Raw genomic sequence first — 27366 nt, 5'->3', positions numbered from 1 at the left:
TAATGTGATAGAATGTGATGGATTTGATGTGTAGAAAGTAAAGCTAGAGAAATTGTGAGGGTACCTAGCAGTGACTATTCAGGAGATACATTTTATGACTCCATTGAAATTATTCTTTTCAGAAATCTTGCATTAATTTAATTCTCAAATATTAGTAGGTCTTATCTTATCATAATATTATCATAATGGTATGGAGCCCATTATCAGACATAAAGAATATAACTGGGTAACATATACAAGTATCTGCTATGTAATACAATGGAATTAGACCTGCAAGAAAAAGTGCATTTTGTACATGGTACGTTACATGGTAATGAAAGAGTAACTATTCAATTGTCTTCGTCACAAGAGCTTGACAAAACATATGAAAAAATACCAAATTATTACTACATCTAATATTTAAAATACCCTTTGTAATATAATGGGAGTATGGTTGTGAAAACTTTAATTACTCATTAAACATTATGGGCTGTATTCAGAGTAGAGTTTGGCATGCATGGTGAAAAATTAATTTTTAAAAATAGTGTTTTGGGTCTGGATCAGTATTCAGACCTCAGACATAACCATGGACACTACTCAGACAGTTGTGCAGGATTTGCAAGGATGGAGGTGAGGAAGGAGAAGAACACCCCAAAGATCTCAGTTCAAGAATTGCACAATTTAGTGGATTCTAAATGGTCACATTTCAAAATAAAGAATTAGAGACCACTGCCATAACAAAAAGCTATTCGGACAGCTAGAAACCCTTTCTATATGCGACCCATAATTCCCCTAAACTCCCCTAAACTTTACGTAGCTCTAAGTACAAACAATTAGCAATATTGGGATCAGATACAACTAATCGGAAATGAACATCATAATCTTGTCTGGAGAAAAAAAAGGTAATTGAATATGATAAAACAGTATTTATACCAACAGGAAAAAAATAGCCTATAATTTTTTAGCACTCTGTGGTAGCTGATGGGCGCAGGGACTCTCATGGAGATTAACAGCATTGCAAATACAAGCATAATTTAGCCTAAAATCCATATGTGGATCTTTCATCAAGCTAATGACAACAAATCAACAGAGAACACAAAACATCAGAGGTGGACATCTGACTAATCACACCCATATGTCAGGCACTAATGTCAGGCGAGTAGGCCTGGCACATAGGCCAGTTCCAATTCATCCCAAAAGTGTTCAGTAGGGTTGATGCTACAGCAATGCAAAAATATTCTACACATTTACGTGTTTCAAACTTCGTGGAAACAGTTTGGTGAAGGCCCACATATAGGTGTGACGATCAGGTGTCCACATACTATTGGTCAAATAGCATACTTCTGTTATAGTGGTCTTAAAATAAGTCTTTTCTGTGATTCATATTTGAAAAATATCAATTAATATTCATTTTGAGGCTTTCACCAAAATCAAGGAAAATTCACTTCTGTGCTTTAAGATGCATTAACTTCAATGGAATGAGTGACAGCACGATACAGAATGGTTATTCTGTAGGGTCAGTTTTGCACAGCAGTAGAACAATCAGATTCTTCTTGGACAAACGGTTGCTTTACACTGTTAAAATGCACAGAAATTTAAAGCACCTAAGCAATATAAACACTGTATTTTTTACAGACTGTTTAAGTTAAATAAAATCATTTTCTAGTACTTAGACTTCTTGTTTTAATGTTGTCAGGTCTTGTAATGTGTGAAGGGACCATGGGAGTTGGAGTGTATTCTAAAAATATAATGGATCTCTGGTAGTCTAGTTCAGTTTCGGTCTGATTCAACATTAAAAATATAAAGAAACTTACTGGCTTTGATCTTATTTTCTCCTGTCTCTCATGAGAATTGTTCACAAGTAATTCAGAAATTTCTGCTTTTTTCTGATGAGTAATACCAAAAATAAACAAATATGAAATCATGTAAAATTCTTCCCAGTTTCTGAAAAGTTGCTGAAATAATGTTCAATATGTCTTTGTAAACAGGTCCCCTGTATTCAAGTCATTGTATATGTTTTCCCCCCAACTTAGGCAGTGCTTGGGAAGTTCCTGCGTTTTGTGTCAGCGCAGCCGTGGAATTTGTTCCTGTTGGTGTACTGTAGGCTTTAGGTTTAGGTATCCTTGTGGGGCCAGACTGCTGGAATGCTTCAACAGGTACCTGTTGGGAAAGAAGAAGAGGACATTATCAACACACCTGCACAACTGTCAGTCATTCTGGGTTCATATGCCCATTGGCCGATCTGCCATTGTTATTACACTATTCACTGTTTCTTACATTTCTTGGGTGTGATATATAACATCATAGCACATTATGTCAGTTGGCAGAGATGCATGCAGGTGTTGGTCAAAGGCTGTATTTTTACAACAGGCAAACAGATCCAAATCGTGAAGCAAAGTCAAAGTCAGGCAGTGGTCAGGCAATAAAGAAATTGGAAAAACAAGGCATTTTTCTGAAGGATTCTGAAACCAGGGGACAGACAAAGATCATAACCAGATAAATAAGCATAAACGACAAGGCTTGACATGTCAGGATACAAGGCTACACTGAGCCATACTTTGCACAGATAAATGCTTGAGTGTATTATTTATAGTGTGTTTGATCGAGTCAGGAGTGTGTGTGTGTCAGGAGATGAAGCCCTTGGCGGCCATGTTTATATGTCACAATGTCTGTTGGAAGTTATATGTTGATTCTGCCATTGATTTGACACATTAAAGAATTAGCCCTAAGGCCCAGAATTATTTTATAATGCATCTTCTTAATAGTTAAGCAAAGTCAAATCCAGCAACTTACTAAAAGAACCAGCCAAAATAAGCCAAATCTGTAATGGGTAATATAAATAATATGTTGTACATTGCATGTAATAATATAATAATCATTTTACAATAATGTTTAATACTATTAGCAGCAACCCAGTAGGTGATTACATATTATCATAATAATTTGTGAGTAATTTCCTTCAATTACTACTGGGGAAAGTATGCGCGTGTGCTTACCTCAAAGTCTTTGTAACAAACGGACATGTACGGTATACTAATTGTAGCTATATCTCAAGGACTACAGTTCTTTCCTCCACTCAAAGTAAAAAATAGAACTTTTTTTTCATACCTGACAAAGTTTTATTACATAAAATATGAAGTGCTACAGTTCTTTTACTTTAAAAGGTCAAAAAGTAATATTAGAGTGACTTTGATTACATTTGAAGAGGAAACTGACCTCAGAACATGAAGTCACACAAAAAAGCTATTTTTTTAGTTCCTCTAGTGTTTGGAGGTATAAACCATGTGATAACTTTCCCACGTGACAACCCCACTCTATCCTACTGTTCTTTTCACAGGGAAATGTGTTAACAAATCATTAGCACAATATCATTCAGAAATACTCATATACCTTCACACTGAATTCAAGCAACACTAGAATTTGACTGCAAGAACAAAAATCTCAATTAGACTAGAGTTTTATACAAGGAGATTATTATTAAGTCACCATACTGATGTAACTAATAAAACAAGCTAAAATGTAAATAAAAATTAACATGGGTGATGGTCTGGCCACCTGTCCTCCTCTATAGGTTTTACTATTGTTTTTTTATTCCCCCTGCCCCCCAGCATTGCAGCCCACCACCTACTGGCCTGTGTCATGTCCTGCCCCTGAAGATTGATTGGTTAGCATTACAGGGAAGGTTATGGAGCAGGGGTCAGGAACCTTTTTTCATTTGTTAGTTTATACATTTTTTTCTCAAAAAAGCCATTGCAAAAATTTCTTCAGTGTGTGAGTGCATGTGTGCATGTGAGTCTGTAAACTCATCCAGTGCAAGAGAAAGAAAATCTGCCAAAGTTAAGCCTATATCCATGCTCTTTACCCTCTCTATCTCACGTGCCATCAAGACAGCACGGTCATGCACTGTTCGGGCTGACAGGGGCACGTCTTTTATTTTCTGAATGATTTTCTCCTTGTTTGGGAAATCCGTAGACAGTTCAGTTTCCATACTCAATGTGCATGACTTTACATATCCTCCGTCAGTAAAAGCTTTTTCTTGTCTTACAGTCTCCAATGAGCCAGCAAAGCTGGCCGCATGCAGGCTTCCAGTTGCCCCTGTCCACCGGAGCTCTGCAGTCGAGACCTCTTCACAGGTCTCCCTAGGTAGGTTTGGCCGATTTTAGTTTGTATGTAGGAGGTGAACTAGGCTGACTGTAGCAATGGAGTGTTTTTTCTTCTTGTTGGGCACCTAACGTGTTGCTGTTTACATTCTGCCACACGTGAACTCCACAGCAGCACTTAATTCTGTTGCACATTATAAACACACAAGAAACTGTACACCCAGATGCTGTGTTTATCATCGCAGGTGACTTCGATCACTGTGATTTATGGAATGTGCTTCCAACATACCAACAGCATGTTAATCTCCCTACAAAGAGAAAAAAACATTCTAGACCAGTTGTACAGTACCGTGAAGGGTGCATACAAGGCTGCACCCCACCCCCGCTTTGGACAGTCTGGCCACATCTCAGTGTTCCTCTACCCTGCATACAGACAACTCCTCAAGCAAACCCTCACAGTAAGTAAAACTGTAAAAGTGTGGACTGAATAATCTGATTAGCTGCTTCAGGACTGCTTTGTATGCACTGAATGGAAGGTGTTTAAAAACACTGCTATGCATGAGGACTGTACTCCTGACCTGGATGAGTACACTTCAGTAGTAACCAGCTACATGAGCACCGACAACATTGCACCCACTAAACAGATCTGGACATACCCCAACCAAAAGCCGTGGATAAACTGTGAGGTTTGATCCGTGCTACATGCCCGCTCCACTGGATTTGTCACAGTGACTACAGAAAAGCCAGATATGACCTTTGAAGAGCCATAAGGGATGCCAGAGACAATACACACTGAGGCTGGAGTGTCACTACACCACCACTGACACCAGTGCAGAAATGCAGATGTGGCTAAGACTTTTAGGAAAATAAAACCCATGAAAATCAGCTGGCCCAGACAACAGAGCCCAAGAAAGAGGCAGTGGAACTCAGGCATTTTAGATGACTTTGGAGCTGTATTTCTGGTGAACGGTGGTGGTAAGAGGTGCTATGGACTTCATTATGTGTCAATCCATAATTTTCCCCAGGCCAGAGACTTTGTTTATCAGTCAAAATGTTGGGAGAATTGATCAGTTTTATTGTTATGGTGAACCTGTAGTACATTTTGTTTACAATATTAAAGTTTTGTTCTTAGCAATGTTTGATTTATTTAGTTTTATACAGACAAAAAGCACATTGTTTTGCAGAAATACAAAATTAGTCTTTTCAGTCATTTTTTTTTCTTCATTAAAATTTTGTTCAAAATATTATGAGAAATTAAATTGATTCGAGTCATACAAATCAAATCAAATCAAATCATGACTGGAGTGTATTGTATGTGGGTGTACTAACAGTTTGGTCAGTTATAGACACTACTTACTGTAATTTGTGACAGCTGTGGGATTGGAGTGGAGGCAGGCTTTATCCTGATGCTACTAACAATTTTGCTGTTAACTTTGGCCAGAGCATTACTTAATAATGCTGAGGTTCTTTGCTCCTGGCCAGGAGAATAACAGGGACTGGGGGGTTCTGTATTGCTGTTGATAGTCTGGAGGTCTAAGGGAACTTGAATTTTCTTGTCTTCATTGGTGATGACACTTGGACTTGAATTATTATACCTATGCACATCATGCCAGTTATTTTGTCTTTGTGGTGTTGCACAGAACATAGTGTGACCTGCTTTGACCTCTGTCTCCTGTGCTCTATCAGAAACTCTTGTTGTAACTGTTGTTATCTCAGTTGGTGACATTGCACTGTCTGGTGTCAATAAACTTGTGAATTCAGGAATCACTGTTTGGGAATAAGTTGTCATACTAAGAGGTGACACTGATTGTTCAGGTGTAGAAGGGATTTCAATGTAAGAACTCTTATTATTCTGTATTGAGACTGCTGCATTCTGGTCAATAGTAATTTGCTGTTTCGTGGTGCAACCACTGGTTGGGATAACTGCTGTAGTAGTATAAAACTGAGTACTTTCTGTAGTAGAAGTCATAGTCTCAACAGCAACTGCCTTATGGCTATGGTCTGGTGTCAACTTGATGTGGATATGTTGGCTCGGATTATGGGTGACTAACACGTCCCCTTGCTGAACATGAGTTCCATTTTGTGTGGTTTGCATTTTGCAGTTAATAAGCTGGTGTATCTCTATACTCTTTAAATGATTTCTAATTAGCTTTGTATTGTTCTGGTGGTTATTACTGTTTTTGAGTGAGGGACTACATTTAGCTGGAGTAATCTCATTATAATTGGGTTCATACTGTTGATTACTCTCCTCATACATTTTCCTATTCACCACAGCTTGCTCTAGATGAGTAAGGTTCTTATTAGTAGGTGTAAGGCTATCTGTTGGTTCAGTCTGAACCTCCTTTGTAGAGACTTGTAGGTCTGAGAACCGTCTTCCAATCATGCCAGGCCGGAGGCTCTTACTAAAGCGACGATATCTTTCCAGCTCCCTTGTTAAGCTCTCCTTCTCCCTAGCAAGTTCCTTGTTTCTGAATTCCTGCTGGGTAAGCTTTCTCTGGAGAGTTGCATATTCTCTTTTCATGTTACAGATGGACTCTTCTGTGCCCATGTAATTGTGTATCTTTTCTTTTAATGCTTCTACCTCTTCGGTCAGATGACTGGGCTTGATCGCTTCCTCTTTCAGTTGCTTATACAGAATGTCTTGGTTGAAATTTTCCTTCTCACCCAGTTGGTATTTAGAAAGGTCCTTCCTTGTGATCTCTAATTGTTCCATTTGGCCTTTTTCATTGGAGTATCTCTCTTCCAAGGATTCACCCTCATTGTGTGTCTTCAGTAGATCATCTTCAACCACATTCATCTCTTGGAGTTTCCTTCTGAGCCCTTCTTCTTCCTGTGTTAAATCTTTCACTTTGTTGTCTTCCTGTTGGAAACCATTTGGGGTGGGTCTCTTCATGTTCTCTTGTTTTGCTTTGTTCCTCAAAAACTCCCTTTCAATAGCCTCCAAGGACCAAAGCCTCTTCTTCATCATGCTGACATTGGACTGAAGGGCATTGTTTTTCTCTTCCTCAGCTTTTAGCTTGGTCTTAAGATCATCTTTTTCCTTGGTGGTGACATAGATTTTTTCCTCCATCTCCACTTTGATCTTCAAAGCTTTCTTGCTTTCTTCAATCAGCTTATCTGTCACTGATGTGACTTTGTCCTTTTCGGCCTGAAGTTTATCAGTGCTATTTTGAACCTTGTTTTCCAGTTGCTTCAGTTTCTCTGCCATGGTTTTCCTTTCATCAACAAGCATTACTGTTAGTGTTTTCAGTTTTGCAAGATCTTCCTTTAGTGTCCACTCTGTCTTCTCTAATAGACCTTCAGCAGCTTCTAGTTCCTTGATCCTTACCCTCAGAATATCTAGGTCATTACACATATGTTTAGTTACTGTCTTTTCTTTCTCGAGGTTGCATTTGAGCAAGCTACATTCCTGTTTGCTCTTTCCTAAGGCATCTTCTAATTTTTCAAGCTCCATAATTCTGTGATTCAGCTTGTCCACCTCTGCTTTCAGGCTACGATTCTGGATGGACTCCCTCTCCAGCTTCCTTTTAAAGTCCCTGCACAAATCCTCCATCTTGATCAATTCCTCATCTTTTCCTTCCATTTCTACCACTCTTCTCCTCAACTCTTCCACTTCTGACACAAGGTTAGCGTTTCCATTCTCCCCACTGCTACTTTTGTCCCTTAGCTCCTGTAGCTCCTCTTCTGCCCTGCGAAGGGCCTTGTTTGATGCTTCAAGCTCATCCAGCTCTTGGCAAAGTGTAGACAGTTTCTGACTCAGATGTCTGTTTTGGCTGTTCTCGTCAGTCAGTTTGGTGCTCATGGCTTCCTGCTCTTGGTGGAACTGAACAGCCTGGTCATGTATTTTTGCCTCCAGGTGCAACACTTTGCTCTCCATGTTTTGTGCCCTGGTCTGTGCTGAGTTCAGCTCCTCTTGGGCCTCTCTGGCAGCAGCTTGCAGCTCCTGAACCTTTGTAATTTGCTCACCCAGCTGTTCTGTGACATGCTGCTGTTCATCAATAACCAGGAGGGCAAATGACTTCAGTTTAGTCAGTTCTTCTTTAAGATTGGTGACCTTCTTTTTATTCTCTTCCTCTCTTTGTTCCTGGTAAGTTTTTTCTTGATCATTGAGTAGCTTCAGTCTGATTAAAAGAAACATCAAAGGACAATTGAAAATATGTCAGACACTGCAACCATTTCAGTGTAGTCAATGGAAAAAAAGGCATAGCAAACAAGTAAAAGGACATACAGTTGAAATCTATCATTTACATATGCCTTGCAGAATCTGCAAAATGTTAATAATGAAAAAAATAGAGGGATAATCAAAATTGCATTTAGTTTTTTATTTAGTACTGCCCTGAATAAGCTATTTCATATAACAGATGTTTACATATAGTCCAAGACACAATAATAACTTAATTTACACAAATAAACCAGTTCAGAAGTTTACGTACGCTTAATAATGTGTGTTACCTGGATGATCAATAACTGTTCATGAAGCCTTTGTTGTGAGCAGTTAAACTGCCCACTCCATCAGGTCCTGCACTTTATTTGGTTTTCCAGCATCTTCTGCATATTTGACCCCTTTCCAACAGTGGCTATATAATAATAACTAGAATTTAAATTTTCTGAAGAAAATGTGAGTGGTGCTTGCCCGTGCAAAAATGACACCAACATGCAGCTGCACATGTGGATCACTAGGGGGCGCTACATGTGTGCATGTGTTTGTTGAAGCATAATTAATTTGACATATATCAGTATCTGTAATGATTGTATTTAACTCAAGTTTTTAACATTGGTTTTATGGCAGTCCAAATACCCAATCTGCAGTTCTTCTCACTGAGCGTTTTGATATGTAACATGCCTACAGTGAGGTAGTTTTGTAATTCCACTTATTTTCTGGGTTAACTTACATTATGTGATATCAAGTGACGTCACTAGAATACCCATAATGTAGTTCTCCTCATTGAGCTGAGTGTTTTGACATGTCACATGTCTATGTTGTTGTACTTTTGTGATTCCACTTATTTTAGAGGTTATCGTGCCCTTGCTGTCACTAAAATACCCATAACACATTTCTGCACGATGATTTGAGGATGTTGTCATCCCCCATGATGCAATCTTCTCACTGAGCCGATCCTTTTGATGTATGACATGGCTGCATTAGTTTGGTGATTAGTTTATGGCCCTTTGTTTCCCGATACTGATTTCTCAACGAGTGTGTATGGGGGAAATTTCAACAGGAAATTTCATATGACAAGTACGTGGGAATGGCGAGGAAAGTAATCATATACATCTCCCAACAATTCAGAGCGATTTGAAGTATGATCTGTGTCTGTGAGTTAAACACTGTGGGACTTGTTAGGTGCTGAATATTACATATTGAGATTGTAAATCTAATACAGTGTCTCTGTTTGTCTGCTTGATCCTCTTGACTCATTTTACATTAGTGTGTGGCCTTCGTTAAGCTTGTCTAATAGCTGCTGAACATTGCTCAAGCAAAGGCGGCCATGTTTTTCAAGATTCACAATTGTCCTCGTATGTGCTGATTGGACCTTGGACAAGGAAATATATTAGAAATTAGAATGCCATCTAGTGGTTATAATGCTGATTTTTTTGTCTTGGATATGTCTTAGATTAGAAATTTTATATGAATGACAAAAAACAAAATGCTTATTCCAGGTCTCCCCTTTATAATACCATTTTCAGGTTTCACACACATTTTGTTGTGGATATAGACACTTGGAATTAATGATGGGTAAGAAAATGCATACTTCAGGTCTCCCCTTTATAAACTCATTTTTTGATCATAATGTGATATAATTGCAAACCATGATACCTCAAATGAACAAATATGTGATAAACTTTGACAAAATGTGACTGGAAATGTTATTATGATGCTTTTATAATGTCTAAATATGATTTCAAAAGAAAAACGTGAAAATAACTATATTATTGAGAAGAATGAGCCAAAGATTGGTCCTCTGCTGCCATCTAGTGGTTATAATGGCAATTTCAGTTAATTTCCCATAAGAAATCAGTAATTTTTTAACTGTTATAGAGATAGTTATTGTCCAATGTACATACATTTTTTTGTGCTTGTTCAGAGTCATATGTCACATGAGCTTACTACTTTCCAGAAGATCTAAGCATTCCTTGATGAGTTATAGGCTTTGGGATAAACTTGCTCAAGCCCACATTTTAAGGCCTTTAAACGTGTGTAAAAAGGTATTACGTATTCTTTAACTAGCCTGTAGCCACCTAGATCAGAGATGGAAAAGATAATTTACAGCCAATACAGGAAATATATGGTTGTTAAAGCTTTTTAACAGTTATAGTTCAACCTATTGTCTGATCCCAATAAAAGTTTGCAGGCTTCTTTAGAATTAGATGCTGCACATGCTCACCTAGTGTTAAATTTTTAACTTTACATTTAGGATTTATAGGCTTTTGAGTATATTTTGCCACACCCATATTCTAAATGACCCTGTTATAGCTATGGCCGATTTTATTTCAAACTTTGTACAACCCTCTTAGACCAAGAGTCAAATAGGTCCACCAAGTTTCATTCCCATCGGCCATTGGTAACCTTGTCTAATAGCTACTGAAATTTGATTGGCTGATGGCGGACATGCTATGCAACATACATTGTTGCAACATTGAGACAGAGACACTATGCACATTTTGATGTCAATCGAATCAACGGTTCCATAGTTACAGCCAATTTCATGTTGTTGTTTTTTCGGTATTATAGCGCCACCATGTGGAAAAACTGTGCAAACTTTGCTGGGCAATGATAGATTGTCTACAAACATAAGCATTCCAAATTTGTTGGTGATATCTCATTTCATACCGTAGCTGCCTCAAGTCAAAAGTTCAATAGTTTTTGATGGTGAGACTCAAGAGATTCATTTGACACTGGGCTGTTCCCGATTGGATGAAAAATCTAGGATTAGTTTGCAAAAGTAGGTTTTACAAAAAATCCAAGATGGCTGAATATCTTTATAGACAGAAATGAAATCGGAGATATATGTTTTGTTCGTCTGGTCCCAAGGATTCCACAGATATTAGACACTTGAATCTCTGACAAACGGTTCAAAAGTTCTGGCCCTTTTTGTATACATGCTCATTATAACGCCACCATCTGGCCAATCGGGCCAAAACATTGTGACACTGTAGTTCTCTGGGCTACAACCTTCTCTCAAAGATTAAGCTCTCTAGGCCTTGCGGTTTGGTCTGCACAATCAATTTTAAGGCAGAATAATAATAATAAATAAATAAATAATCCTTACAATTACAATTGTTTTTCAGCCCTTCAGGCTTGAAACACTTATAATAAAAATCCTTACAATTACAATTGGGTTTCAGCCCTTTCAGCAATTTTCGGGGTTCAAGAGATTTAAGGCCCTTAAAGATGTTAAAAGCTATTACTTAACATTGTGCAACTAATTACATAAAGCCTAATGTCCCTTTTAGGGTACATACTCTGTATAATTTTAAAATAAAAAATATAATAGCAAATATGGCAAAAAAAAAATATTGCATTTGGTACTCATTTCCTACAACAGGTGAAACAATGCTTTTTTTAGACAAAAAGTTTAGGAAAGTCAAGTTTTAGGAAGGGTCACAAAGAAAATAATTAATGGATAAAATATTTATGAAGCATTACGACCATGAGATTAATTATCATGAGATTAATGTGTGTGAAACATGAGAATGGTATTATAAAGGCTCCCCTTATAATACTGTTTTCATGTTTCACACACATTCTGTTGTAGATATCTGTTTTCACTTATTTTCTTTGTGATCCTTCCTAAAACTTGACTTTCCTAAACTTTTTGTCTAAAAAAAGCATTGTTTCACCTGTTGTAAGAAATGAGTATCAAATGCAATATTTTATTTGCCATATTTGCTATTATATTTTTTATTTTAAAATTATACAGAGTATGTACCCTACTTTTAGTCCCTAAATTATTATAGTAAAAGCCTTACTATAAGTCCCTTTGGACATTAGGCTTTATGTAATTAGTAACAGAATAGTCTAAAATTTATCCCCAGTAAGTTATGACCAACTAGGCTTACCTCCAGGCATGAGCTCTGCTGATGCAACTGACCCTGGGATACTTGGGTGGATGTCCCTTCATCAGATGTTCAAACAAAGGACTGCTTAAATTTCAGCTTGGGCCAATTTTTCTGCTGGCACTGACCTTTCTCTTTCCTGTTCGAGAAGGCTGGTGAACTCATCACTTTTTTTCATGTAATCGCTGTGATTCCGCTTCTCATTCTCTAGTTTGTGGAGTGTCTGTTTGTGTGCCTGCTCTACTAGCAGCAGTTGTTCCAGCATACGTCTATATGTCTCCCTCTGCTTCTCCACAAGCTTGTCCAACTAAGAAACAGGCAAATGTAGACACGCATTAGTTGACACATTAACGCACATGAAAATAGTATTATGCTGTTAGCTGATTTTGCATTCATTTCAGAATATACAATATATAAACCTAGGAAAAATATGGACTTGGCAATAAAATGGAGGTAAAATACAGGAAACAGCTGATGAAGAAACATCATGTGTTTGCATTTTTTAAAATCATGATACAGTTCTGATTTCACATCAAAAGGCTCTACAAAGGCATCCAGTCATCCAGCCATCAAGTATTCCAGTAGCTTTTCAAGTGATTTTCACAACCAGTTTTTCCCATTTGTGTTCTATTTCTATTTTTTTGTGGTCAAGAACAAGAGTGAGTTAAGGAATCAAATAGTAAAGGACACATGAACTTCGACAAATAATGCCACGGGTAATTGGTTTTCTCATTATCGGAATCAGTCGCCATCTCCAGCTCCATCATAGATAATAAGGATTAGTGTGTCAAACTTGAATAATGGATACTTCCAAGGAATGAAACGATAAATTATTATTATTAGGATTCCTTATCTTGGTAAAAGTACTGGAATCACCACACTTAGAGGTTGTTCACCCGGCTTGTTTACTCGAAAAATGTCAAATCACAGCAAACAAGTGACTACATTTCCCATCCTGCACTGTGGCCTACAAACATGGCGCCATGGACTGCAATTCCCAGAATACTCACCTTCATTCTAATCATGCACACCTGCATCCAATTCACAGCACAATCACAACCACAGTTGAAAAGGACCTTCTATGCATTCACTCTGTGTGAAGTTGCTTTCTGTCTCTGTTGTTATCAAGCCTCGATACCGTGTTTGTTTATTCTGACCTTGACCTTGACCTTGACCTTGACCTTGACCTTGTTCTCGTTTACGATCTTGTCTGTTTGCCTTGCCTAGTTTGGGCTGTTTGCCTGTTTGATTGACCCTTGCCTGCCTATGTACCTTGATTTCTGCCTGATCCTTAGTACTTCTCAGATTAAATTAATTAACCTGCACTTGCTTCCGTCTCAGCCTCCATTATGTAACAAATAACAGATATGACATTAAACAAAATTTTGTTTAATAGCTGAACATTCTTGCTTCGTCAAACATACAAGATAAATTAAATTATTTAAGTTAGTGGAATATTTTGTTTCAGATCAAGCAGAGGAAAAAATTATGGAATCACCTTCAAATTTGCATTTCTAAAACAAATTCCAGCACAAGTCTAAATATGCAAATTAGTTAAAAGAGAGCGCATACAGGGTCAGGGTCAGCCACGATACAGCACCCTGGAGCAGAGAGGGTTAAGGGCTTTGCTCAAGGGCCCAACAGTGGCACCTTGGCAATGCTGGGCCTTGAACCCCTGACCTTCCCATCAGTAACCCAAGTAAGTTATTAATTGTGATTTTGTTGTTGATGCTTCCACAATATTTTTCCTCAACATTGAGTGATTCCATTTTTTCCCCTCTAGTTGATCTGGAAACAAATATGCTTAACTAAAACAATTTAACTGAATTTGTTTGAGGAATGTTTCATGAAGCCAGAATGTTCAGCTATTAAATAAAAATTGTGTCATGATCTGTGATTTGTATCTGTATGAAGTATGGTGAGTCCATAATGTTTGGCAGGGGTTGTAAAGGAGTCCCATTTTAGATTTGTAAACAGGGTCGGAAATTTATTCCTCCAATTGCCATAGTGGTTGGTATTTATTTTTTTTTACCGGCCACTCACAATTCCATGTTTTTGCTACCGGGATTTTGTGTTTTCTTTGCTTCAACTTTCAAAGTGATGCTTAATGTTTGTACAGCCACTGGTAATTGCGAACATTGTGGGATGACCAGGTACAACTAAAATTATGCAAATTGAGATTTCTGTTTTTGTAAGCCCTATCAAAGTGGCAGATAACTAGACAATTTTACATTGTCCTAGAAATTTGCTTTTATAATGAAAGATTAGCATGGAACTGTTTTAGATTAAATACATCAGAACAAAGACATCAGAATAAATAAATAATACACTTCTAGCGCTAACTAAAAGATTATTCTTTGGAATCGGTTACATTAAGTTAAGCTAGTGAATTGGAGTCAGATAATTTATTTTCATCCTTATTCACGGATAAGCAGCAGACTAAAATCACGTTATATTTTAGCATGAAATATTTATTTCACCTCTGCAATGGGCTTCTCATAGATGTCTTCCTGCCAGCCATGACATTTGCCCTGTATGGTGTCTCTCTGCAGGGCCTGAAGGACTTTGGGAGGAGTCGCAAAGCCATAATGGGCCTCCAATAATGCCAGATCTATCTTCTCTGCCCTCAGCACCGTGATCACCTCATCTCTGGCCTATAATGATACAGATAATACACATGTTGAGAGTATTGTAAGTTGAATGTATGGCTGATTGGCTTCTTTTCAAATGTCCTACAGATCTGGCCATTGAGAATGTGCATTTAAAGGAAAAGGGATCCTTCGATTTCATGCTGCAAGATCACGCGCATGCTCCGGGATCAGAAAAGACAAGACCAGTAGGGGGCTGCCATGTTTCATTTCAGCTCAACTCTGCATCGCGAGTTTGTGTAACAGCATGGTCTTAAGAATTATATAATGCTCCTGTTCATATAACATAATTTGAAATACAAACAAGAGCATTCTTAGACTACAACAATGTGGAAATATATGAAATAAAGAATGTTAGTACTAAAAGACAAATCATTTATGTTTACCATTATAATTACCCTCACGTGACATAGGCACGATATATGCATTTTAAATGTGTCACAGAAGTAAGAATGAAATAATTTTAACTTGAAGTGTACGTGTTAAAAATGTGCACAATTCAAATGTAAGACGGTATAAAAATAAAGACGTGCTTGTGTGTGTGTGTGTGTGTGTGTGTGTGTGTGTGTGCGTGTGAGAGAGAGAGAGAGAGAGAGAGTAATGCCTGGTCTGAACTATTTCTTGTGCTGGTAATGAAACATGCGATGCCCCGTGACCATTATCAAGCAATTATGAGACATTTGCCCTTTTGCAACAAGGACATCCATGCAGAACGTGTAAAAAAAAAAACAAACGATGGGGTCAGTTTATGTGGAGAGTAAGAGGAGCGCTCCTCAGGTGGGGTGAGGTGAGGTGGGGTGGGTTGGGGTGGGGGGTGGGTGATTGGGGGGGGCTATTTCTAGGGATTGGTATGGATGCCTTGAATTATTATTTTGTTCTTTCTTGTTTTCTCATTATATCAACATAACAAAAGTTGTTTATTCGTGATCGTGACTTTAATTTTCTTGTGATCTTAAGATAACAAAAACTTTTTATCATGATGCTGTGGGATCATGTGCTAAGCTTTTGCTGCCTCCAGAACAATAAAAACATATGTTGAGTAAAAAGAAAATTAAGTCGTGATCACGAGAAAACATGAAAGAAAAAATAAGACATGGTCACTTAGGGCTTCCATAAATTGCAGTATTAACATGTCACAATGTAATAAAGACAATGACCAGGAAGGGAAAACAAATTTGATCACACGTTCTTTGTCTTATGCAGAATTTACCACCAAATAAAGTTATTGTCATTAATTTTTTAACTATAAAAACGCTGTTGCTAACTCAAAAAAGCAACTTTATAAAGCATATTTAACTATAAGAGTAACTCTACTCTGTTGACTCAATGCCTCTGTTTGGCATGTTGGGACAACAGTGATATCAACAAAATAATTTAGTTCAGACTTACGATTTATGTTTTTCACAGACATATCATTTAGTTATTGATGTGTTGATTACACATTTCGGTCTACAAATGTTTTTTCAGCCATCTTTCTAGACTATATATATTTTTTATTATTTGTGGGTATTTGTTAATCATTTTAAAGTCATTATTCATACTTTTTCAAATAAGTTATATTGCAGACAATGAGTAATGAGTGAGTAATGCTCACGGAGTTGAGCAATTTTTTAATAATGTGCACGTTATGAATTCAGAATACATGTGAATAAAATTGGAAAATTTTGTGAGGACTATAAACTTAAAATATAGTAAACAAAATGGCAAATAAACTGCAGAACAACTATATTTACATTAATATTAAGTTTAACTTTAATCAATGACTCATTTGCTGTCATTGTTTTGCGAAATGGAAATATGCACATGACCTTCAAATCATAATATTTACAGAGTAAATAAAATAAGTTATGCATTGGAGAAATGTATATCATGATCATGAGCACATTAAAACACATACAGTGATGCTTAAATGTTTGTGAATTAAAATTCGAAAGTAGAATTTTCAATATTTTATAATCAGGACACAAGTCCTAAAGGTAGAGAAAGAGAACCCAATTAAACAAATTGGACAAAAATATTACACTTGGTCATTTATTTATTGAGGAAAATGATCCAATATTACATATCTGTAAGTGGCAAAAGTATGTGAACCTTTGCTTTCAGTATCAACTCCTTTAACTCTGGGATGTTGGTGGGTTTCCTCACATGAACTGCTTGCTTCAGGTTCTTCCACAATATTGCTATTGGATTAAGTTCAGGACTTTGACTTGGACATTCCAAAACATTAACTTTATTCTTCTTTAACCGTTCTTTTGGTATAACGACTTGTGTGCTAAGGGTCGTTGTCTTGCTGCATGACCCACTTTCTCTTCAGATTCAGTTCACGGACAGATGTCCCGACATTTTCCTTTTGAACTCGCTTGTATAATTCAAAATTCATTGTTCCATCAGTAAAGTAGTCCAGGCCCAAACCATCTTTTACAGATGGGATAAGGTTCTTAATCTGGAATGCAGTGTTTTCCTTTCTCCAAACATAACGCTTTGCATTTAAAACAGAAATTCTATTTTGGTCTCAAAAATACACAAAACATTTTGTCCACATGATGTTTAGCAAATTGCCGAAGGGCAGCAATTAACTTTTAAGTGGGTTTCTCCTTGCAGCCCTGCCATGCACACCATTGTTGGTCAGTGTTCTCCTGATGGTGGACATTAACAATAGCCAATCTGAGAGAGGCCTTTAGATGCTTAGAAGTTACCCTGTGGTCATTTTTGACCTGGCACCTGTAAATGGATTTTCCAATATTACTAAATATATTTGTCCATTATTAGCCTATTTTTTAATTCATATTTTAGTGTCAACATTTTATGTATTCTGGAAATCACGACATTAAATGTTCAGTTAATAAAGACACTGTCAGAGAATAATGTTAATTCTATGTTAAATATATGATGTAATAATGCCCTAGGCACATTTTAAAATTGCTGTTTGCAATTTTTTGCAAAAAGAGTGATTGCAAGGTGCTGAGTGATCACACGCGACGAACTGCGTGAACCATGTGATAAAACATGCATTCTTAATTACATTTCTGTTCCACTCTAGAGATCCTGTTCAATATTCAGTGCTTATACATGTTAAATGTTCATTCTGAAATTAACTGAGTTTCTGCTCATTGCTCTGTTCTTATCTGAATTGACCTTAACTGAGGTCTTTGATTGCATTCTGTTCATTGATACCTGTAACTCTCCCTCCAGGATGCTCAGCAGGAGCAGGAGATCATCATGTGAGAGGTCCCTGCTGTTCCCCAGTGATGTCTGCTCTGTCAGTTCACTGTTTTTGTTGTGTTTCTGGCTGCAGCAACAGCTCTTGTGGTTTCGCTGTACTGTACTCATGTTGTTTGGGGGTTCCCTGTGACATGTTTGGCTAGCATCTCGAAAGCTCTTAAATTCTCTTTGCTGTAGCGGCCGCTGAGATGAATTCACCTCTGAAATATTTTCCAGGCTGTTGCTACGGGAATGCATGGCTTCTGGTCTGTCTGGAGAGAACAAAGAGCATTTGTAAAAGTGGGCCTTTGTTTATGTTTGCTTATAGTGTGAAAGCTATATTATTTCATAGAATTTTCATAGTGAATTTGCAGCATGCTATATGCGATTATTGTTATTATTGAAGTCTGTGTTTTAAATTAAGGATGTTCTCACTCAGGAAATCTCTTGCTTTATTAATTTTGTCTCCTACACTTGTTTTAGAAACTAGGTTGTAATGTGTATATAACAGTCTGACAACTTTGAAATATTGATTAATTGTTCAATTAAATAAGCTCTGGGGATTCAACTGCAAATCCAGACTCATCTTTTGATTAAATTTCTCAGAACTTGGTGTTGTGAGACCCAATTTAAACCATAACACTGTGGGAATAAATTTAAGACACAGGAAAACACAAGGGTAACAGTGTATGTAGTTTATTGAGAATCACCATCATACACTGGGGAGGGAACAGGACTTGTCAGAGAATAATCAGTAGGTGAAAGGTAATATGGTGGTGTGTTTGTAGCAAAGCTACTATCATCATCAGAGGAAAGAATAAACGGGTCCTCCACAGAGGTTATGGGAAACAGATTAGCCTCGGCTTGGAATGATACAATAAGCAGGAGGATGAGCAAACCCTGGGGGTACAGGTGAAGAGCCGAGATGTTCCAGTAGAGCTGTAACGTCCACTGCCAAATGTGCCAGGTGATGATGTAGATATTCACCCAGGCCTGAGAGATTAAGCAGCCGAGAGCAAGAAGGTCCAGCTGAATGAGGGCGTTGGTCAGCTGGACATAGAACAGAGAGAGAGACCAAAAATGAGATAAAACAGTAGTGGTAACACTTATATATCCACATATACACATGTACAAGCAAAAAATGTATGAAACAGGTATCAATACACTGCATGGAAAGAGTATAAAGTTGGAAAAAAACACACACACGCACACATACACTCACAAAATGTTTAAAAAGCACCAAAAATTTATAACAAGCTTAGGATTAGAGAGAAAATATGTGTAACAGTAAGCAATAATAAAAATATATCTCACCCATCATGAAGAAGTGGTATAATATCCATAATTGTCCAGGACAACTGTGCAGAGAGATACGCACAGCTCAGTTACTGGAAGTAGGAATGCCAGTGTGAAAAATACCAGAAAGAAAAACATGAAGATAAGGGGATATCCAATGGCTGCAAATGGGTTTTAAGGGGATTCCAAAGTGAGAAAAGTTGATTCTAATGGGATTTAAAAATGAGAAAAGTAGAGTTTAAGGGGAAGTCAAAAATACATTATTAAAGCATATTGGGATTTCAAAAGAATGAGATAATTGGGCATAGACTAAAGATAAGACTGTATATATATAGGGCATTGAGTCTGTGTATAGATTCAGATCACTTTGGGATGTCTCACTGATTGGATCTCATGTTGGTTTTTGAACAATAAACTGGATTTTTGCTTCTCCCAGCCAATGTGTTCTAGATTTTTACTTTCAGATTTGCTTTTGAGTATGATCACTTATGGAAAAAGGTCATTAACACTGCTAGTCGTTTTTGACACAACATTTTGGTGAGCCAGCCAGGAGGGATTGATCTCATCCCATAGGACTTCACCACTCCCTAGAGAGCAGATACTGGCCGTATAGGATATAGGTAAGCAGACATCTGTTTTATTCAACGTTCCGCTGTAGTAAACATGCTGTCTGGGAGGGGGAGGCCCCGGGAAGGGGATAGAGGAGCCGGTCCCCTGTGCACAATAACTCTAAGATAAATAATTGGGTAAAGTAATTGAAACCTCTGGGAGAACAGTGGATGGGAGTAGTAAAAGAAATTAAGTTTGGGCCTCTGGTAAAAAAGAACCAGAAGGATTATGTGAATGTTTTAATGTGTGCTTCTGTGGTATATGTGTGTGAATCCTGAAAGGCTTCAGTTGTAATGAATAAGTGAATAAGAAATTCCTGTAATACCGCTGTTGAGGCGAGGATTTGAAACACCCTCAACAGGGCTACTTGGAAACAGGAAGCTTGAGGCCTCACTCCCTTGAAACCACTGACAAGGTAAGGCAGGGCTACTTGATGAGGGAGAACCCCCGGATACCGCTGCCAGAAAAAGAAGGGGTAAGAGCAATAAGAGCCAACCCTTTTGGTGAAAGCAGACCCATTGTGTGTATGAATGTGATGTGTGAGTATAGGAGATGAATGCATGAGTAAATAAAATAATAAATACCTAACGGTGTGGATACAATATTGGGCTATTGGGCAAATGGTGAAGATTTGAAAATATATTAGATAGTAGTAAGAACATGAGGTCTGTCTGGAAAACAATGTGTAAAAAGGTGTGGTCATTCTTTTGGAAGGTTATGTGGATAATTAGTGAATATTGTCGAGCCCCTAGGAAACGAGGTGGAAGGGAGAAGAGATCTACCATACCTCTACGCACCGGAAAAAGAAAAACAGATAAGAGCATGAGAATCATAAAAATAGACAAAAGGGAAAAAGGTAAGGGGAGTAAATATTTATAATCACGGACACCATGTTTTGCATTTATACATAGTCACATGGGCATTGAAGAAAGCTTCGTGGAAATTCGCCAGACAACTCTGTAGCATAATTATTATTGGTATTGCTAGGAGTTGATCAACTAGCAATCAGGCTATCGGCAAACAGGGTGTGGATCATGAGGTACAGCCTCAGGAAAGTACCCAATTGATATATTTTGGTGATAAAGCACGTAATAAATAACCTAGGTGTAACCAGGGAGTAGACTAGATTCACAGAGTATGGAGTCTCCAATAGAGATAACAATAAGGAAACATAAAAAAGATGAAAAGTATATAAGGCATTGTTGCAAAAAATGGCATGACAGGATGGCTGGAGAGTTGCAATGGCCAACAGAGGGAACATTTGATGAACGGATGTGTCAAAAGATGAAGCAGAGGTTAGCTTGCTAGAATGAGAAGAAAAAGGGGGGAAAAGCCAAGGCCAGGCTAGAGAAGAAGGAGAAAATAGTGGGGTGGTTTGAGCTAGAAGGAAAGATGGATAGGAAAAGGAAAGATCAAGCAACAAAAGAGTAGGAGAAGAAACAACAGGAGGATGCTAAAGAGAAAGAAGTTAAGGAGCACAAAGAGAAACTGAAGGAAAGTGAGGGGGAGAGTGAAAAGTCAGAAAAGGGTAGGGAGAAAGATACGGCACCACCGTGCAGAGACCCAGCATCCCACCACCATACAACATCCACTACACACTCCAACCACCTCCACGCATGGTGGGAATATACCCATCAGTGCCAGAATTCGGCATACAGAACATCGAAGGATGGGAACCTGCTAGGATGAAATTGCATGGAACGTTTGACGGGATGTGCAGACCATTGGATGAAGAGGAAGCTAGGGAAGACAGTGTCTACATCACACGGCGGCAAAAAAGCACACCATCTGTACCCTGTATGAACGCAAGCGCAGAGGACAAAGAAGTGCAACCATATTGGGAAAGGATGCCTCAGTTCCAACATACTAGCACCCCCATATGTGAAACAACCAGCAGGGTTACTCTCCCGGAGCACGTACTCCAAGAAGAGGATGGGGAGCTACGAATACTGGAAGAAAATGGAAAATGGAAAAAGCACACAAAGGAGAAGCATCCATAGATCCCCCTCTCAAAGTAAGCAAAGGGTTGAAAGATGCGGCAAATGGATAACAAGGACCACAAGGTCATATCGTATTTGTGAGATCTAATGATACAGACATGCAAACAGGACCATTGGACTCACAAGCCAACAAAGGCTAGATCGTTCACATGGAAGGAGACGTGACAATAACTGCACTGAAAAACGAGGAAGGGGAGCGGTTGAAGGAGAGACTAGGGAATCTGGAGGGTTTTGGACAGGAAAAAGGAAATGAATTCCACCAAGTGAGGGAATTGGCCAAAACCGTGGAACTTTATGGACTTAACGGGATTGGTACAGAAACTTCCAAATCTGTGCAATGGCGGTCAAAGGTGGATAAACAAGTTTGAGGAGAAAATAACAGGACAACTGTTGGCCATTGGGGACATAAAAGCCATATCATGCTAGACTGTGGGCAAAGGTCGAACCAAAGAAATAATGGAGATGGCCAACTTGGAGAAAGGATGGATGACCCCAGGTGTGATCCGATGCCATTTGGCCTGAGGCAGAATGTTGCATGGGGAGCAATAGGAAAAATGTACCCCACAAAGTTAGATCCAAGGCAGCTAGAAACTACCAAACTGAAAGAGGAAGAAAACATTATGAAATTCTTAAAAGTGTTTCAGGGCAAATGGAGAGACGAGACAGGAGGCAAATGGGATGAGTCCTCTGCCAGTGCAGGACTCTTCAGGATGATGCTAAAGAAGGCCTTACCCAAGGAAGTGCAAGAAAAATTTCTTGTAGTAGGACTTAATACAATGGCATGGAACTCATTCATGGCACATGTCACGAATCACATAGATCAGTACAGGGAAAAAAAAAAAGGAAACTAAAGAAGCAGCCGAGGCATTGATGAGAGATAGTAAGAGCATTTACATTTACATTTATTCATTTAGCAGACGCTTTTATCCAAAGTGACTTACAAATGAGAAAATACAAGCAAAGCGATATCAAGCAGAGAACAATACGAATAGTGCTACTATACAAGATCCATTAACTGAGTTCCAGAAGTAGCAAAGTGCGGCGAGTAAAGGTGTAAGTAAGGTGTGTTTTTTGTTGTTTTTATTTATTTATTAGGGGTTGGTTAGGTGTTCACGGAAGAGGTGGGTCTTTAGCTGTTTCTTGAAGATGGTGACATATTCTGCGGTCTGGATTGAGGTTGGAAGTTCATTCCACCACTGAGGATCAGTTAATTTGAAGGTTCTTGAAAGGGACCTGGAGCCATGCTGAGTAGGCACTACTAAGCGTCGGTCATTGATTGATCGCAGATTGCATGAGGGAACGTAAGCCTTCAGGAGAGAGTTGAGGTAGGAGGGTGCTGTTTCAGACAAGGTCTTGTAGGTGAGCATCAAGGCCTTGAATTTGATGCGGGCGGCTACTGGAAGCCAGTGGAGGGAGATGAAGAGGCGTGTGACATGGGTTCTCTTGGGCTGGTTGAAGACAAGGTGTGCTGCTGCATTCTGAATCATTTGAAGGGGTTTGATGGAGCTGCTGGGAGGCCCGAGAGTAGTGAGTTGCAGTAGTCCAGTTTTGAGATAACAAGAGTCTATACTAGTAGTTGTGTAGCCTGTTTGGTGAGGTAGGGTCTGATTTTCTTGATGTTGCACAGGATGAACCTACAGGACCGTGCAGTTGTTGAGATGTGGTCTGTAAAGGTGAAGCTGTCATCAAGAATCACCCCAAGTTTTAGCTGAGCTGTACAGTGAGGTTGTTGTTGATTGAGGGACAGGCTGGGATGATGAGAAGTTCAGATTTTGCCAGGTTGAGCTTAAGGTGATGTTCCCTCATCCAGACCGAGATGTCCGACAGGCAAGCAGAGATTCGTGCAGAGACGGATGGATCGTCAGGCTAGAAGTACAAATAGAGCTGAGTGTCATCAGCATAGCAATGGTATGAGAAGCATGAGACTCAATCACCTGCCCCAGAGATGTAGTGTAGATAGAAAAGAGCAGTGTACCCAGAACTGACCCCTGTGGAATGCCAGTTGTGAGTTGCTGAGTTTCAGAAATACCTCCTCTCCACAGTACCTTGAAGGATCTGTCTGAGAGATAGGATTCCACCCAGCGCAGAACCGTTCCGGTGATGCCTAGGCTGATGAGAGTTGATAGGAGCAAAGCAAGAAGAGAAGGAAAAGAAGAAAGAGAGTGCCAAACAAGCTGTGCTGATGGTGATGCCACAAACCACTGCACCTCAGGAACAGCCAATTGTGGCCAAGCGATTGTAGCAAGCTAGCTAATTCATTGCAATTTAGCCATAACTATCAATATAACAAGTTAGTGAAAAACTGTGTTGTGTTATGTCAGGTATATTTTATTTTAATAGTTCACATTATTATCAATAACAAGGCTGTTCACACTAAATGATGTGTATAAGTTTTACTCAGTAACAGTGTGCATTCATTTGGACTGTTATTATGCCCTGTATAATTTTTTTTAATGAAACAATCATTTGATCATAAATGCTTGTGGATGATACTGTTGGGACTGTTGTTGTTGCACCATGGACTGTAATTCAGTGTGACACCGGTTGAGCTTCTTCGGGTACACATGTGTTATGTGAGTTGAATAATAAAGTGAGTGCACGCACCTCGATCTGTGTTAACCATCCAGTCTGTATAAAACAAAGGACAGAATGAAACAGATACATATATAGATTAGAGAGCTAGATGGATGGATAGATGGATGGATGGATGGGTAGATTGATAAGCAGAGGATAATTATGTAATGACACTGCAGATATTTTTCCAATTTATTTATTTATTTAAAATTTAATTTAAAAAAAAATATCAGAAAGCTTACCTATTCACACATTTTTGTGTATGTGTGCATAATACATAAGAACATGAGAAGCAGAGTTAATCTGTTTTTCTTTAATTGACCCACTTTGTTCGCAGACACACTACTAGCATCCATCACAAATATTTCATCACTATAAATAATCTTTTTCTTATAGCCTACTCCAGGAAACAGGATCCCTGATCTAAAACTGTGCTTCACACACAGAGTATGCTGTATGCACTTGCCTTTGATGCCCTTGCTCTGCTCTGTACTAGTTAACCTAGACCCCAGAATAAGTGGTAATAACACACTTGGTTGATATTTTTGGGATCAGCATAAACCTCTGGGATGAGATACTGTACACCTGATACCCTCAAATTACAGCCTGTTATATCTGGACAGTACAGACATTTTACAAAATTTATTAAACATGATAATGTAATGTGTATTATATACTTTGTAACAATCTATTGGTAACTAAATCTAAATCAAGACATCAGACTTAATTTGTTGGTTGTTTTGGTTATTGTTTGTTTGCTTGCTTGCTTGTTACAATTTACTGCTAGGTAAGTAGTAAAGCAGCACATTTGATGGAATGCTTGACCCCACACATTCAAGCAATATTACATACTGTTTCCAATTTGTTTTTGAATCGAATAAAGATTTGAGATTATATACTTTGCTATGTTCTGATTTGATCTTAAATATGACACACACACACACCATTGTCACAAAAAGTCACAAGAATAGTACTTTTGTAGACAGACCTAGCTCGATTGTCCCAATTTTTAGACAACAACTTCCAAAGATTCATTCATTTAGTTTCAGTAACTGCTTTATCCTGGTCATGGTGGACCTGGAGACTATGCTGGGAACACTGGGAACAAGGCGGGAATACACACTAAATGGGACATCAGTCCTTTGCAGATCACCATGCACACACATTCACACAGTAATTCACACTTAGAGGAAATTAAGCATAACCAATCCACCTATGGCACAAATACCAAAAAGCAACCCGCAACTGTGATCCAGACTCCCAGACCATACAGCACTCTTCAATCCAGGAAATTTATACAAAGAACTGTCTCAGTAGAGAAGAAATTACCATTAGTGAATTAGCAAGGAATTTGACACAATTCGATCACTGGTTGTAATTAAATTAAAGTGGTGATCTAAAGCAGGTTCATAATTTTAAATGCACTTTGTACATTATAAGGTGTAGTAACATAATTATAAATATGCTTACAGAATGTTTCACTGAATGTTTGCTGGAATAATAAGTAAAGTATGTATGTTCATAAGTAGGTACGTATGAAGCAGCTCATTGTATCAATTAATTCAATTTTGTTTCTATAATTTAATTACTATTTTTAAAAATAGCCACCAAGTTTTCATGATTGCTGACCAGAAGTACACTGGGTAGATTAACTTAAGTGGAATGTGCCATTGGCTTGTTTGTGGCTTGTATGTTGGTTACACGTGGACAGAATAACCCGATTCTTGTAAAGATAAATCAGTCACAGGTTTCCAAGCCTGGCTGGTGAAACATGAAACTCATACTCCCTCCCCCCACCTTACACAGCATGTAGGTCTATGTGATACAAAAAAAAAAAAAAACTCCAGCTCAACCAATAGACTAATTACAGTAAATGCCATGTGCAAAGTAATATTTCAATACTAAAATATTGCAGTGTTACTTTGAAGCCAAAAACCCACTTTTCTTATATTGAATGTCTCATGGTAAATGACTGATATACTGTTATTTTTAAAAAATATTTATTATTAGCTTGAAATTTTTTTATCAATAATCACAATCACAAGTTTCACGCCACAGTTTAAGTCAAAGTTGAAAAAGCCTTAAACATTTATGAAACCATGCAGCCATAGCATTCTCGTGAAGAATTTATCCGGGCACATTTAGCCTGATCTATTCATTTTGTCACTTGTGATATTGTAATGTTAAGTCAGTCTTACTTCTGAGAGTCAAGAGCATCAAACAGTTCTTGGCTGCTGAAGTTGTATACTGCATATATGATCATAATCCAGTATGAAGTGTTACCAATTTCTTACCGCTTGCTCTTCTCCTCTGCTCTTCTTCAGATTGCCTCTTAAAGATAGTGTGGGAGTTAGGATCTTTGTGGCTGTTTAAATTATGTCAGTTTGAAAGGATAAGCAAATATACAAAGAAAGAATAGAAAAACAGGTTACCGTTTGTTAGATAAAGGAATAATGAAGAAAGGATCACCAAAGCAATGAAGAGGGAGAGTGGATAAAGAGAAGTGACCTTCCACACATGCAAATAACTCTAGTGCCACTATATATATCTCTCTATATCAGGACACACACACACACACACACCCCACACACACACATTAGGCATCCTATTTTTTTAGTACTAACTTTGTTTGTTATAGATTTTTATTTTATGATTTCTACATTATCGAGTCTGTACAAAAACATTTCAGATTTCAAAACATTAATTTTTCAGCACAAAATTAAGTGTTACAGAATTTGGGTTTTGCTGCAAAAATAAGGGCAACAGTCAAAATCTCCAGAAGAACTGTGACAGGTTCTGCAAGATGCTCAATAAAACTTACCAGCTCATTTCCTTATAAAAGAAAAATATTGTTTTTATATGTAGAAACATTTAATTTGTTAATTTTTTTAAGGCATCTTT

General features: G+C 38.1%; 1 protein-coding gene across 2 annotated transcripts; it reads right to left on the bottom strand.

Moving 5' to 3' along the window:
- Positions 1-1083: 1083 nt before the first annotated feature.
- filip1l (filamin A interacting protein 1-like) lies at positions 1084-27044 on the bottom strand. Of its 2 annotated transcripts, none has more exons than XM_053616482.1 (6): positions 26760-27044; positions 17960-18258; positions 14618-14791; positions 12266-12444; positions 5437-8200; positions 1084-2139 (listed from the first exon to the last, which is right to left on the bottom strand). In XM_053616482.1, exons 2-6 carry the CDS (start codon positions 18242-18244, stop codon positions 1984-1986), a joined length of 3558 nt encoding a protein of 1185 aa, XP_053472457.1. In that variant the 5' UTR covers positions 18245-18258; positions 26760-27044; the 3' UTR covers positions 1084-1983. The 2 variants fall into 2 exon arrangements, with proteins under 2 accessions (XP_053472457.1, XP_053472458.1); XM_053616483.1 differs by having other exon boundaries at positions 17960-18254.
- Positions 27045-27366: the final 322 nt, after the last annotated feature.

The sequence above is a fragment of the Ictalurus furcatus genome, chromosome 27, assembly GCF_023375685.1.
Source record: "Ictalurus furcatus strain D&B chromosome 27, Billie_1.0, whole genome shotgun sequence".
NCBI lineage: Eukaryota > Metazoa > Chordata > Actinopteri > Siluriformes > Ictaluridae > Ictalurus > Ictalurus furcatus.
The sequence above is the reverse complement of the archived record's forward strand: the minus strand, read 5'-3'. Positions and strand labels throughout refer to the sequence as shown.

What these genes read in the sequence shown, in the direction of transcription:
- filip1l (XM_053616482.1), bottom strand. Translation starts at nt 18,244, where the DNA reads ATGCATTCCCGTAGCAACAGCCTGGAAAATATTTCAGAGGTGAATTCA. An exon ending in ATGAGAAGCCCATTGCAGAG is followed by an intron (nt 12,445 to 14,617) that starts GTGAAATAAATA and finishes CCTGTTTCTTAG; the next exon opens with TTGGACAAGCTTGTGGAGAA. An exon ending in CTCGAACAGGAAAGAGAAAG is followed by an intron (nt 8,201 to 12,265) that starts GTCAGTGCCAGC and finishes TCTTTTAATCAG; the next exon opens with ACTGAAGCTACTCAATGATC.